The 13,117-nt window shown below is 47.1% G+C and overlaps 1 protein-coding gene across 6 annotated transcripts in view; it reads right to left on the reverse strand.

Moving 5' to 3' along the window:
• Nucleotides 1-1,533: 1,533 nt before the first annotated feature.
• Asb8 (ankyrin repeat and SOCS box containing 8) overlaps nucleotides 1,534-13,117 on the reverse strand; it is a 33,737-nt gene continuing 22,153 nt past the window's right edge. For 2 of the 6 annotated variants that reach the window (XM_031354369.1, XM_031354375.1), the window contains exons 2-4: nucleotides 9,206-9,369; nucleotides 7,470-7,574; nucleotides 2,471-3,302 (exon numbers count right to left, since the gene is read on the reverse strand). In XM_031354369.1, the coding sequence (XP_031210229.1) occupies nucleotides 2,670-3,302; nucleotides 7,470-7,574; nucleotides 9,206-9,334 (867 nt within the window). In that variant the 5' untranslated portion in view covers nucleotides 9,335-9,369 and the 3' untranslated portion in view covers nucleotides 2,471-2,669. Of the gene's footprint in view, nucleotides 3,303-7,469; nucleotides 7,575-9,205; nucleotides 9,370-11,588; nucleotides 11,798-11,972; nucleotides 12,086-13,117 lie in introns of those variants that run through there. The other 4 variants (XM_031354345.1, XM_031354359.1, XM_031354385.1 and 1 more) reach the window with 4 other exon arrangements.

Here is a 13,117-nt window from a genome sequence, read left to right on the forward strand (position 1 = left end):
GACCAGGCTGGCCTCAAACTCAGAAATCCGCCTGTCTCTGCCTCCCAACGCATGCGCCACCACCGCCCAGCTGATGGCACCTTTAATCCCAACACTCAAGAGGCAGAAAAAGGTGGATCTCTATGAGTTTGAGGCCAGCCTGGTCTACATAGTGAGTTCTAGGACTGCCAGGGCTACACAGAGAAACCCTATTTCAAAATAATTTTTTTTAAGATTTACTTTATGTGTTTTGCCTGTTTGTCAGTGTGTGTCACATATGTGCCTGCTGCCCACAGAGGTGAGGAGAGGGTGTCAGTGTGTGTCACATACGTGCCTGCTGCCCACAGAGGTGAGGAGAGGGTGTCAGATCCCCTGGACCTGGAACTGTAGACAGTTCTGAACCACCACATGGGTGCTGGGAACTGAGCCCAGGTCCTCGGCAAGAGCAAGTGCTCTTAACAAGTCAAACTCATCTTGAAGTCATTCTGCACCTCACAGGCTACTAGAGCCTGACCAACTACACAGACTAGGAGAAGGAAATGGGGGAGAGGGATTCTCTACACTAGTTACAAGTACAGCTGCCCTCACTGACAGTCAGTCAGGAAAAATGACACTTCACAGAGAGCAGTATTTCAGGATCACAAAAAGATCTGAAAACAAGGACTGGAGAGATGGCTCAGCAGTTAAGAGCACTGACTGCTCTTCCAAAGGCCCTGAGTTCAATTCCCAGCAACCACATGGTGGCTCACAACCATCCATGATGAGATCTGATGCCCTCTTCTGGTGTGTCTGAAGACAGCTACAGAGTACTTCGATATAATAATAAAGAAATCTTTACGCTGGAGCGATCAACCTTTATTCCCAGCAATCACATGATGGCTCACAACCATCAGTACAGCTACAGTGTACTCATATACATTAAATAAATCTTTTTTAAAAGAGAAAGAAACAGGCCAATCCTCCAAAATTAAAAAAAAAAAAAATCTGAAAACAAATGTAGACAAAGACCGCTTAGGAAGAAAAACAACCTACTAAGCACATTCCCAAAGTCAAAGACGGGTGAGACTGTGTCAACTGGATGCATTACTAGCCACCGACTGTAATTAGGGGGCAATTGAAAAACACCGAACCCATGCAGGCAGGCAGGACATCGAGTTCCCACACACCACAGTGTTAACGATGAGAAAGGAAAGGACATCTTCAGTGGTTCCCAAGCATGCTAAGAACAGAATGGGCCTGGCTGCCTTTAATTCAGTCTTGGTGGGTAGAGTTTGGGCTTTAGCATTTAATTTCCCTGTTAGGCTAAGAGGCATTACCTACAGTACTGAATGTCAGCCTTGGAGACATGAGTTGTAGCATCTTTCTTATGTGGGGTAGGGGACTCTGAGGGAAGTGGAGGCTTTCTGCATGCTGTGCCCTGATGTTCCTGATCACTCATGTCCACGATCACTTGTGGGGAGGAGTAGGAAAGGCATGCTGAAGAGCTAAGAACTTTCTTATAAATGGGCAGAAGGGGAAGCAGAGAAAAGTAGAAACTGGAAGTGGCCAAATTTGCTTTTAGGATTATTTATTTATTCTTTTTTTCAAATGGGCAAAACCCAGCAACAGCAAAGAACAAAAGCAGGCACACTTTTTTGAGCTAGCTGCGTCAGAAGGTCCTATTCATTGGGTGTAGTCTGCAGCCAGCTTTTTAAAAAGTGCTTCCCAACTTGCATACAGATCACTTAAGGCCAAAATCAACTTCATCTAGTTTAAGAACACGAAAAGGAAGAGCATTGTTCACAGAAATGGGTCTTTTTTAGGGTAGACGGGCCAGTTCCAAAGAACCCCTTTTGTATTCTGTCCCCAGATCCACTTACCCCACCATTTTCTATAGCTCAATAAAAAGCAAAGGTTCCAAGAGAGTGGGAAAAAACAAAAAACAAAAAAACAAAAACTGCAAGCTCTTAGGGAATGAAGCCCTGTGGGAAAGGCAGGGCCACGCTTCCTTGGAGTGCACCCTTACTAGAGGGACTTCATCTAAGGGGCAGGCCACTCACTCAGCTCACTAGTGCAAAGGAGTTTTGAGGGAAAGAGCCACATTAGAAGGATGGCATGGCAATTCTGGGACTTCTTGTGGGGAGCAGCCAGATATCCCTGTGAAACCCTATTACTGGATGACTAGCCCCTGGGTACCATATGAAGTGCTCCCGAATGCTAAATTCTGAGTCTACACCCCATCTGAAGCTCAAGCACTCATCCTTGGAACATAATTTTTGTTAACTAGAGTGTGAATTTCTTAAACTTCAGAACAACTAGAACTTTTCAGAAGGAACTCTTTCACAATGCAACACCATGGCCCCAAAGGGAAAGCACGCGCTCTAAGCACTTTTCCATCTTCCCAGGAAACAGCCACACTGTTGACTAAAGTGTCCTAGGGAGACTTGGGGAGACTTCTTTTGCAAGGGTTGAATATAAAGAGGCAGCTAAGCAATAAAACAGCAAACAGAAGTGAGGTAAATGTTTTTGGTTTGGTTGCCTGGGATGGGAGGGGAGGTGGTATACACATTATTGTTATGTGTTGCCTCAAAACCTATAAACCACACAACAGTAGGAACACGTTCTTTTCTGTGTCCCACAACAAAGAGACAGGATTGCAAGGAAACCTCACCCAGAGCTGTCTGCCTGGCGGCAGCAATGTCTTATCCAGGCTACTCCAAGAGTAACAGGTAGTCCTTCAAAGATGCTGGCAGTGGGAGAGCCTTCACTGCATCCGGCAGGTACTGGAGACCCAGGCTATGGCGCACAGCATAGCGGGCGAGGGTTTTAAGAGTCCCTGGTGCTGAGCACAACACAGTCAGTTTTTCACACAGCTGCTGGTCTTTGGTCACTTCTCGGGGCATGATGCCATTTTTCCTTAATTCAAACTGTCCAACAGCTCTATGGAGGAGCTCAAAGCAGGAGTCTTCTTTCTCTGTTCCAAGTCCTCTCACTAGCAGAGCCACCAGGCGGGAGATGGGTGTCTGGCCTTTTAGGTTGATGACTCTGACCTCAGCACCATAATCAAGAAGGACACTGACACTTTCGAGATTTCCCTTCATGGCAGCCCAGCTGAGTGGCGTATCGTTGTTGTAATCCAGGGCATTGACAGAGGCTCCGCTCTCCAGGAGCGCCCGCACACACTCAGCATTGTTCTTAAAGGCCGCCCAGTGGAGCGGGGTGTCTCTGTTGCCGTCCAGTGCATTGGGGTTTGCTCCATACTCCAGTAGGACCTCCACGCAGGCCTCATCTTTCTCAGCGGCATAGTGGAGGGCGGCTCGGTTGTAGCCATCCAGGGCATTGACCTGCGAAAGGAAGGGACTAGTTTACACTGGGCAGGGGGCTGGGGAGAAGGAAGAGGCTGTCGAATCCTGTACTCATTTTCCCCCTGCCTTTGTCATCAATGCTCTCAACAGTACGGTAATGTGCAATTAATTCCCTGGAAGTCCTGGTGAGCAAGATGAGATGAGGGGCGGACAGAGGGACACAGAAAACTGTGACTGAGGCCGGCTATCAGGCTAACCAGTGTCCAGCTCTCTGCTCATTAGCATCGCTGCTCTGGGCAAGGAGGGAGGAGGGAAGGATGAAGTCCAAGTCTGCAATACTGCTCTGAGAGAAGTTCAGTATTATTTTACCCCGACACTTACCGTGTGAGTTATGGAAGACAGAACTCAGTCCTTTCACTTTGTTGTGCTTTTAGCCCCACAGAGACCTCACTGGCAGGAAGAGCCGAGATGGTAGCTGCCTCATTGAAACTATCATCATCTCAAATTCCTAATTTACAGAAGGCTTAAATAATCTTTACACCCTGTGTCTTATGAGTTTCCATTGCTGTGGAGAGACACCATGACCAAGGAAACTCATCTAGTTGGAGCTGGCTTGGTGTCAGAGGTTCAGTCCATTATCATGGTGGACGCATGGTGATGTCCAAGCAGACACGGTGCTGGGGAAGGAGCTGTGAGTTCTACATCTTGGTCCACAGGCAGCAGAAAGAGACTACTGTGTTTTTTACTAGACATAGTTTGAGCATATATGGAACCTCAAAGCCCACCCACACAGAGATGGACTTCCTCCAACAAGGCCACACCTCCTAATGCCACTCTCTGAGGCAAGCATTCAAATACATGAGTGTAGGGGGCCAAACTTGTTCAAACTGACACATTCCACTCCCTGGCCCCCATATAGGCTTGTATCCATAACACAATGCAAAATGCATTTCCTCCAACTTCAGAAGTCCCCATAGTCTATCACAGTCTCAGCAATGTTTAAAATTAAAAGTCCAAAGTATGCTCTGAGATTCATGCAATCTCTTAACTGTAATCCTCTATAATATCAAAATCAAAAAGCAGATCAGATACTTCTAACATCACAGGATATACATTACCATTCCAAACGTTATAGTGAGGAAATACAGAACCAAAGCAAGGCCAAACACTGGATGGGCAAACTCCAAATTCCAAACTCTTCCTCTCCATCTTCTTTCAGCTGTGTTGATTGCAACAGAGCTCTTTTTCTTGGGCTGGTTCCATTCCCTGTTAGCAGCTTTCCTCAGCAGATATCCCACGGCTCTTGCATCTCTAACATCTTGGGGTCTCCAAAGCAACTTCAATTTTACAGCTTCTTGTTCCTAAGTCTGGGATCCACATGTGATCTGGGCTTCCCCAAAGGGCTTGGTTCACTCATCCAGCTCTGCCTTCTGTAGCACTCTAAGGTTCAGGTTGATCCACTCTACTGCCACTCTTGTTCTTATACTGGCATCTCCAATACACTGGGGTCTTCCGCTGCAACTAGGCTTCACCAATAGCCGCTCTTTAGGGTGCTAAGCCTCAACTCCTTTGCATGACCCCCCCAGTCCTGGGCGACATCAACTACAGCTGGGGTTGCACCTTCACCAATGGCCTTCCATGGCCTCGCCAAGCCTCAGTTGCTGTTTATGACCCCTCATGCCTTCAAAACCAGTACCACCTGGGTGACTCTTACACATTATCAAGTCCTGCTGCAGCAGGAGGTGTAACCTTGGCTATCTCTGGAACACAGCTTCTTTGTGCTTTCAGAAAACACTTCTTAGAAGATTTCACCTCAGAGATGCTGGTCTCTTCTTAATCACCACTTATCTCTTACTTCCAGCTAACCAGCATCAGTTGTCCCAATAGCCCCTTCTACTCTTGACTCTAAACCCAGAGCCACGTGGCCAAAGCTGCTAGGTTCTGCTGCTCTGCTGGGGAACACGACCCCCTTTTTCTATTACGTTATCACCAGCTTTCTCTTTTCCAACTCCTTCAGCTTGGCTGTCCTGGAATTTGCTATGTAGACTGACCTTGAACTCAGAGATTTGCTTGCCTCTGTCTCCTGAGTGCTGGGATTAAAGGCATGTACCACCTAACCTAAACCTAAGCTTTTCTATAAACTTTTTCTCTTCACAGGATGGAAGCTTAGCTGGGTGGGATCTTGTCCCAAGGACACCACTCCCTTAATTCCATTTAAAATCTTTAACCTATTAATCTCCTTGAACACAAGATTTAGCTCCATTCAACTTCCTGGTGTCCTTTTAATCCTCAAACTATATATTTTCTTTTTTTTCCCTTTCTAAGCTTGCTCCATTTCATCAAAATGTTCCTCACAGAGCTGAACCGCATGCTTCCATGCTGAGGTTAGGCTGTTTTGAAATTTCATTTGCTAATTCAATCAATATAAATCCCTTCACTTGAGCCTTAAGCAGACTCTTCCAGACTAGGGCAAAAAGCAGCCACATTCTTCACCAAATTATCATCAGAACAATCTCTAGGCAACGCATTAAAATTCTTCTCTGAACCCCCTAGAGCCAGGCCCTCTTGGTTCAAATCACCTCAGTACAGCTGTTTGCCTTCTTACTAGGATGGCTCAGTAAGCCACAATTACACATTCCACTGCCTTCCTAATCCAGTCCCCAAATCCACATTCTTCCAAACAAAAGCATGGTCAGGCCTATCACAGCAGTACCCCGTCCCTGGGCCAGCTCTGTGAAGAGACACAAGGAAACTCTTATAAAGGAAACTATTTAATTGGGGCTGGCTTATAACTTCAGAGGTTTACTACATTATCATGGTGGGAAGCATGGCAGCATGCAGGCAGACACGATGCTGGAGAAGGAGCTGAGAGTTCTGCATCTTGATCCACATGCAGGAGACTACTGAGGGTTTTTTGTTTTGTTTTTTTGTTTGTTTGTTTGTTTTTGTTTTGCTTTGGTTTTTCAAGATGACAGGGTTTCTCTGTGTAGCCCTGGCTGTCCTGGAACTCACTCTGTAGACCAGGCTGGCACCTACCTCTGCCTTCCAGGTGCTGGGATTAAAGGCATGTGCCACCACTGCCTGGCTATAACCAGTTTGTTTAATCACAAACTTATAGACAGAGAACATCATGGCTGTAGGAGGTGCTCCGGTCGGACTGGGTTCTTCGGCTTACTATCCACTGTGTTTGGGACTTCACACTGGCTTGAAGTCTTGCCACCTTAGCATATGCCACCTTCAGGGCTGCACACTGACAAAGCTGCACATTAATTTGTCATGCATTTACTTAGCAGTGGCTGCAAGGCAGCAATCCAAACACTTCCAACCTTAGTACACACTTTTTTTTTTCTTTTTCTTTTTTGGTTTTTCGAGACAGGGTTTCTCTGTGTAGCCCTGGCTGTCCTGGAGCTCACTCTGTAGACCAGGCTGGCCTCGAACTCAGAAATCCGTCTGCCTCTGCCTCCCAAGTGCTGGGATTAAAGGCATGCACCACCACTGCCCGGCCTGGATTTTTATCTTAAGATACAGTACAAAGACAATAAGATCAAGATATACTAGAAATAGCTAGTGGGAAAGAAAAATCCCCACAAGTGACCAGATCCTGAGGAGTGGACAGCCCGTGACAACACTCTACAGAATCTCACATGTCTAAGACTATCTCACAGGGCTTAAAATTAATCAGAGCTGAGAAGCCTCTGTGCTTATGTAACTGGAGAGTCAGCAGGAGAGGAGGCAATGGAAACGTGACTAACCCAGGAGGTAGGCAGGGAAGGGAAGAAATCAAACTCCTTCCTGGAGCCATGTGCAGCTTAAGGGAAGGGAAAACAAGAAAGGCAAAGGAATAAGATCCTTAGAATCACCTGAAATCATATGGATTCATGGTTACACCTTGCTTTAGTAACATAAATGCTAATGTCACCATGAATTACAAAGTAAGCTGGAAGGTGCAAAGAGAAATCCTAAGAAAACATGAGGGTCAAGGGGATTTTTGTTTGTTTTTTGTTTGTTTGTTTGTTTCAATACAAGGTTCCTCTGTGTAGCCCTGGCTGTCCTGGAACTCACTCTGTAGACCAGGCTGGCCTTGAACTCAGAAATCCACCTGCCTCTGCCTCCCGAGTGCTGGGATTAAAGTCAGGCACCACCACTGCCCGTTGAGGGTCAAGTTTTTATGACTTTGAATGTAGAAGCATTGAAAATGTCACTCACCTCGGCTCCCTTCTCCAGGAGTAACTCCACACAGTCAGCGTCAGACACCATGCAGGCACAATGCAGGGGCTTCAGGGTGCCGTGTGTGCAGTTCACATCTGCTCCCTGCAGAAGGAGTTCAGATGTCACAGAATTGACTGAATGGAGAAGGGATTCCTAAGCCCGAATATGCCTAACTATGAGTACCTATTTCTCTAGTAATGAGGCCCAATACTCAAACCAGGAGGATGTAGAAGAGGAAGGAAAGGAAGTTAGTTCCCAAGAGCGAGGGCTGGAGAGTTGGCTCTGTAGGTAAGAGCACTTGTTAATGTGATGGCCCAGGTTCAATTCCTAGCACTGCTTCCTCAGGCACCAAGCATGCATATAGTGCACAGTTCCCCAGACTAAGCTATTAAGTTTCTCTACAATACAGCTTGCTAATATGGCTACCTAAACAAAAAGACTATTGCTACTACTACCTACTGTCTATGGCCACCATGCTTTGAAAGTCATCAAAATGAGTCTGTCAGACTGAGGCCAGAACTTTGGCTCTTTTTGCAATCCAACAAACGATCCTCACCAACTATGAGGCCATCTTAATATTCTGTTTGTAGACTCTTCAAGGGAGCCTGTGTCTCGGTACTGCTCCGAGTCTGAGAAGGAAGATTCAATGGGCGGCATTCAAACCAGAGCCCAGTGACTCAGCAGCAGGGCTGCAATTGGAACACAAGGAAGTTCCTACTACTGAGACTTCCCTCCCTGCTTTGCTGAGAACGAGCCGAGAGCCCAGCCATCCGCACACCTTCCTTTGGCGGGGTGCAGCTCTGAAGCACTTACGGAACTGGACTGACAGAGAAGAACCTCAAACCATGAAATACAGAGTAACTACGTGGTTCCGTTTTCTAAAACATTACTCTGTTACTTCTCCTCAAAGGGGCAAGGGCACCTCACATCCCTTGCAGCTACAGTTACAGGCAGTTGTGAGCTGCCTGCTGTGGGTTCATACTCAAATCATTAAGCCACCTCTCCAGTTTCTAATTGACTTTCTTTTCTTTTTTGTTTTTTAAAGATTTATTTATTTTATGTATATGACTACACTGTAGCTGTCTTCAGACACACCAGAAGAGGGCATTGGATCCCATTACAGATGGTTGTGAGCCACCATGTGGTTGCTGGGAATTGAACTGAGGTCCTCTGGAAGAGCAATCAGTGCTCTTAACCTCTGAGCCGTCTCTCCAGCCCCCTCTAATTTTCTTAATCTGTAACTACCACACACTTTAGGGGATGGTGTCTTCTGTGGAACTAAAAGTGGCTGGCAGCTGCTGTAACCAAACAGGAAAGTGAAACCCTCCCTCTAATCACCATAGAAAGAAACCGCCAAGGACTTAAAAGCTAGCCCCCCACCCCTTTGCTTACCTCCTGCCCCCTAGTAAAACATGCTCAGAAGACCCTGAGCTGCACGGCTTTCACACCTGTGCGCACACCACATCTGGGCAGATTTTACAAAACCAAACGAAACCCTGAGAGGAGGGATGTCTAGAACATGTTTTATGAAGGGAGCCACAGTGAAAGAGAGAACACAGGTGAGACGTAATTAGGGAGAACATGTTTTAATAATCAGCCTAAAACCACGGATGAACACGGAGTATATGCTAACCCAAGGTTGCAAGTTGAAAACCCACAGGGATTAGCAGGGGTCCTCTCCACCCCAACCCCACCATCCCAGAGGCCTGCTCTGTCAGCAGCTGCCCACTCACCCCTCTGATGAGGTCCTCTACGTTGTCATGTGGGAAGGAGCGGATGGCAGCGATTGTTCGGATCAGGCGTTCTGAGAGGGAGTATTTGCTCTGAATGCTCTGCATAATATACCACATGCTGGAACTCATCAAGCCTCAGAGTGTGTTCACATGCTCCAAACTGCCTGAAACAAATTAGACACATACAGTACCACCGAGCTTACCTCTCAGAGTTAAGCACTGTTAAGTTTTTTCTTTTTCTTTTTTTTTTCTTTTTGAGTGCTCCCCACTATAAAAACAGATTCCGAGAACATCAGTGATGAACTGGTGTCACCTCCTGGGAGAATAAGGCACTAGACTATAACAGCTGCTAGGATGTTAAGTAAACCTGGACATTCTGATCCTTGGGTCCCACGTTCTACTCTCTCCTTCCACTAAGACGAGATCCCCCTAAGCAGTCTGGTTCTAAGGTCTCCTGGAGTACTGCATATTCTGTTTGTAGACTCTTCAAGGGAGCCTGTGTCTCAAGGAGAGCAAGGAGTAAGAGATCCTGAAGGCTGAAGAGAACACGCCAGCCACTCTTTCCTTGCTCTGAATTTTTGTTCTTTATTACTGGTAGCACCTTCAGGTTCCTTGCACCCTTGTCTTACAATGTACGTATGCACAGATCTCTGTCTTCTCTGCTCAGTAAAGCCGCCATCGCATCCCATCCAACGTAGGTATTTAACAAACACTGGCTGCTTCATACAGACTATGAAAATGCAAGGTACCTGCGAGGAGCGGGAGGCAATGGAATAAACCTATCTTGATGATAAGTCATCTTTGAAATATTTTCAAATATTCACAAGAGAAAAAAACCAAGAATTAAGGTCACATTGTAGATTAAGGGGGAAAGTAAGCATATGACCACTCTGGAATCAACATGAATCTTTAAAACCTCAAGCAAATAAAAAAATGTTTTCAGTTCTGGGTAATAAGCAGGTTTAAAATAAAAACAATTTAATAACTGGCTAGTCAATGTGCCTGAGAAATATGGTTGTGCAAATGTGTTGAAACTATATTATGGCAGAGATTTCTAGTATGAGATGTGAAAGAAAAGAATTCAACATATTTAGATTCAACTATAATAAAAGCTTTAACTATGGAAGATGTGTTAAATGACATCTTAAAATGACTGCTATAGACATGGTGGTGCATTCTTATGAAAAAGAGCAGCTAGCACAAAAGGGAAGAACGCATAATAAACTGCTCCAACTTTCCATTATTTGTTTAGGAATCTACATTCTTGTTAAAATATCAACCCAACCCTCAAGAATAATAGTAATGGGAGGGTTTTTAAGTAGTGCCTGGCACACGATGGTCCTCAATATAAATTTGTTAAATTCATATTTGACTTGGCATGGCAGCATCGAGCGTCCAGGATCTCATGCACCAAACCCTTGGGTTAGGTAAGTTGCTGTCGAGGTGTGACTCAGAAGCCAAAGCTTTTACTGTAGAACCTACTAATTTTTTATAATTACACATGCAATTACCAAGAAGCGCAGATCTGAAAAATATTTTTGATAATTTGTAATATATATTTGCTTTTGTGATGGGGTATCCCTTTATACATTCAATAATGTAGTATAAACTCTAGTAGTGCCGGGCGGTGGTGGCGAATGCCTTTAATCCCAGCACTTGGGAGGCAGAGGCATGCGGACTTCTGAGTTTGAGGCCAGCCTGGTCTACAGAGTGAATTCCAGGACAGCCAGGGCTACACGGAGAAACCCTGTCTCGAAAAACCAAAACCGAACCCAAACCAAACCACACCAAACCAAACAAAACAAAAAATAGAACCCTGTCTCGAAAAACCAAAAGAAAAAAAAAAGAAAAACTCTAGCAGTTTCTTCTTGCTAATCAGTAGCCACTTAACAGCTGTCTGAAAGGTATACGAGGCTGTAGGTATGTATGGCTAGGTAGTAGCTGCTTGGAAATCGACAAATCCTCTTTTCTTAAACTTTGTAACAAAGGGGAAAAAAAAGCTTGGGGTGTGGGTGGGGGGTGGGCGCAAAGGTATAGTCCGGGTTTCATCAATGGGTTGGACAGAGGGGACAAAGCCCAGGCTAAAGCAGGAGGCTTGGCCTGATGTGGTTAAGTTTCTAGTACATTTAGCAGATGACACTAAACCCTGCAGTCCTTTTCCGGGTGTTCCTGGATTCCAGGCTAAGAACTCTAAACTACCCTGAAGCTCCAGGTGAAACGGTGTGCCTTCAGCGAGGTCAGCATCTGCAGTCAGGATGGGTTCCTTTCCTCAGCTGTGACTCATTTGCTCCATGCCCTGTTCCACTCCCCCACCCCCTCCTATGGAATGTACAGAAAACTTTTTTTTTTTTTTTTAAGCAATGCACAAATACACTCAACAGACCCAACAAACCCTGCTCCGGGCCGGCCCGGGCGTCGCCTCCGCGGTGACCCTTGGCCTGGCCGGAGGCTCCCGCTCCCAGGACGCGGACAGCTGGAGCTCGCAGCTGCCGGGTCGGGACGAACGGAGAGGGGCGGGGGCCGAGGCAGCAGACGTCAGGGCTGCGGCGTCCCCAGCGGCAGGGACCTCCCGGGCGAGTCCCGGGAGCCTCAGCCTGCACCCTGGGGCGCCGACCGGCCCCCGCCCCCACCACCCGCAGAGCTCCGGCAGGGCGGCGCGGTCCGGAGGCACACGGCCCGGGCCGGCGGCTAAGGGGCGTTAACAGGCTGCGAAGCACAGGCTGCGGGGCCTGGCTCCACACCGTCCCGCACCCACGGCCGCACTCACCGAACCGCGGGGCAGATGGGTCGGGGAAGCCGCTGTCAAGGCGTGACCCGGAAGCAGAAGCGGCCCGCCTCGGCCCCCGGGTTTACAGGGGGAGACGGCAGAGTGCGTGGGCGCCTGCGCGCCGGCCAATGGGAGCAAGCCGAGTGCGCCTGCGCAGACTGTGGACGGCCACGGTTCTTGAACTTTGCTGAGGAGTCGGTCGCTTTCTCCTGCCTCTGCCTATAAGCAACGGGCATAGGCGCGATCGCTAGCTCACCCCTAGCCTGTGGCCTCGCATCCTGGTCCAGTGGTGGAGATAAATCCCGAATTTTAAGCCTATTCTATAAGTCTGCGTCTGTGTGGACCAGGACATCCCACTAGTCTGCCTCCTAGAGTCTACATCTGCAAACAGTCCTGACACCTCATCCCCACAGTCTTCTCTGCTTACCTCCATCCGTCTCAAAGTAGAGGACGAGCGTCGCGTAACTGACAAAGCAAGCGACTGGTGACTGCCTCTCTTGATCTGATGAAGCCCAGCTTATCTGAACCACTCACTACTCTCTCTCTGAGAATTCACCCACTACTTAACAAAATCAGGATTGCAATTGTACACAGCAGAGGGTCAGAGGATCTAGCAAGATAAAGTACTATAACCTGGAGGGTGGCAGCCACCTCTCTTCCGAGGTTCTGGGCCAGCTCTAGTTCAATGATCCAGCACAGAAGGAAGAGTACACGGTTAGAGCATTGGCTTTGAGACTGATGTATTTCACTCAATTTATCCGAGTATTAACTTTCTTGAGCGTTGGCTGTAATAATGAATATCCTTCTATTTCTAGAAATTTTGATTTTAAGTAGAAAACAAAGTTTTGCTTCCAAAATGCTTTCTCCGTTGCCCAAATTCAAACAGCCATATAGCTGTCATGATGGTCCCGTACTATACAACGGAACTTGGGAGCGCTTCATGATAAAGCTGCAAAGCCCTACAGTGTCTGCTCTAGTTTTTCTTCTGGTGCCTCCTTCCTGAAGGACAGCCGGGTGGTGGTGGCACATGCCTTTAATCCCAGCACTTGGGAGGCAGAAGCTACAGAGGTCTACACGCTTCTGAGTTCGAGGCCAGCCTGGTCTACAGAGTGAGTTCCAGGATAGCCAGGGCTACACAGAGAAAC

The sequence above is a fragment of the Mastomys coucha genome, unplaced genomic scaffold (assembly GCF_008632895.1).
Source record: "Mastomys coucha isolate ucsf_1 unplaced genomic scaffold, UCSF_Mcou_1 pScaffold11, whole genome shotgun sequence".
Lineage (NCBI taxonomy): Eukaryota > Metazoa > Chordata > Mammalia > Rodentia > Muridae > Mastomys > Mastomys coucha.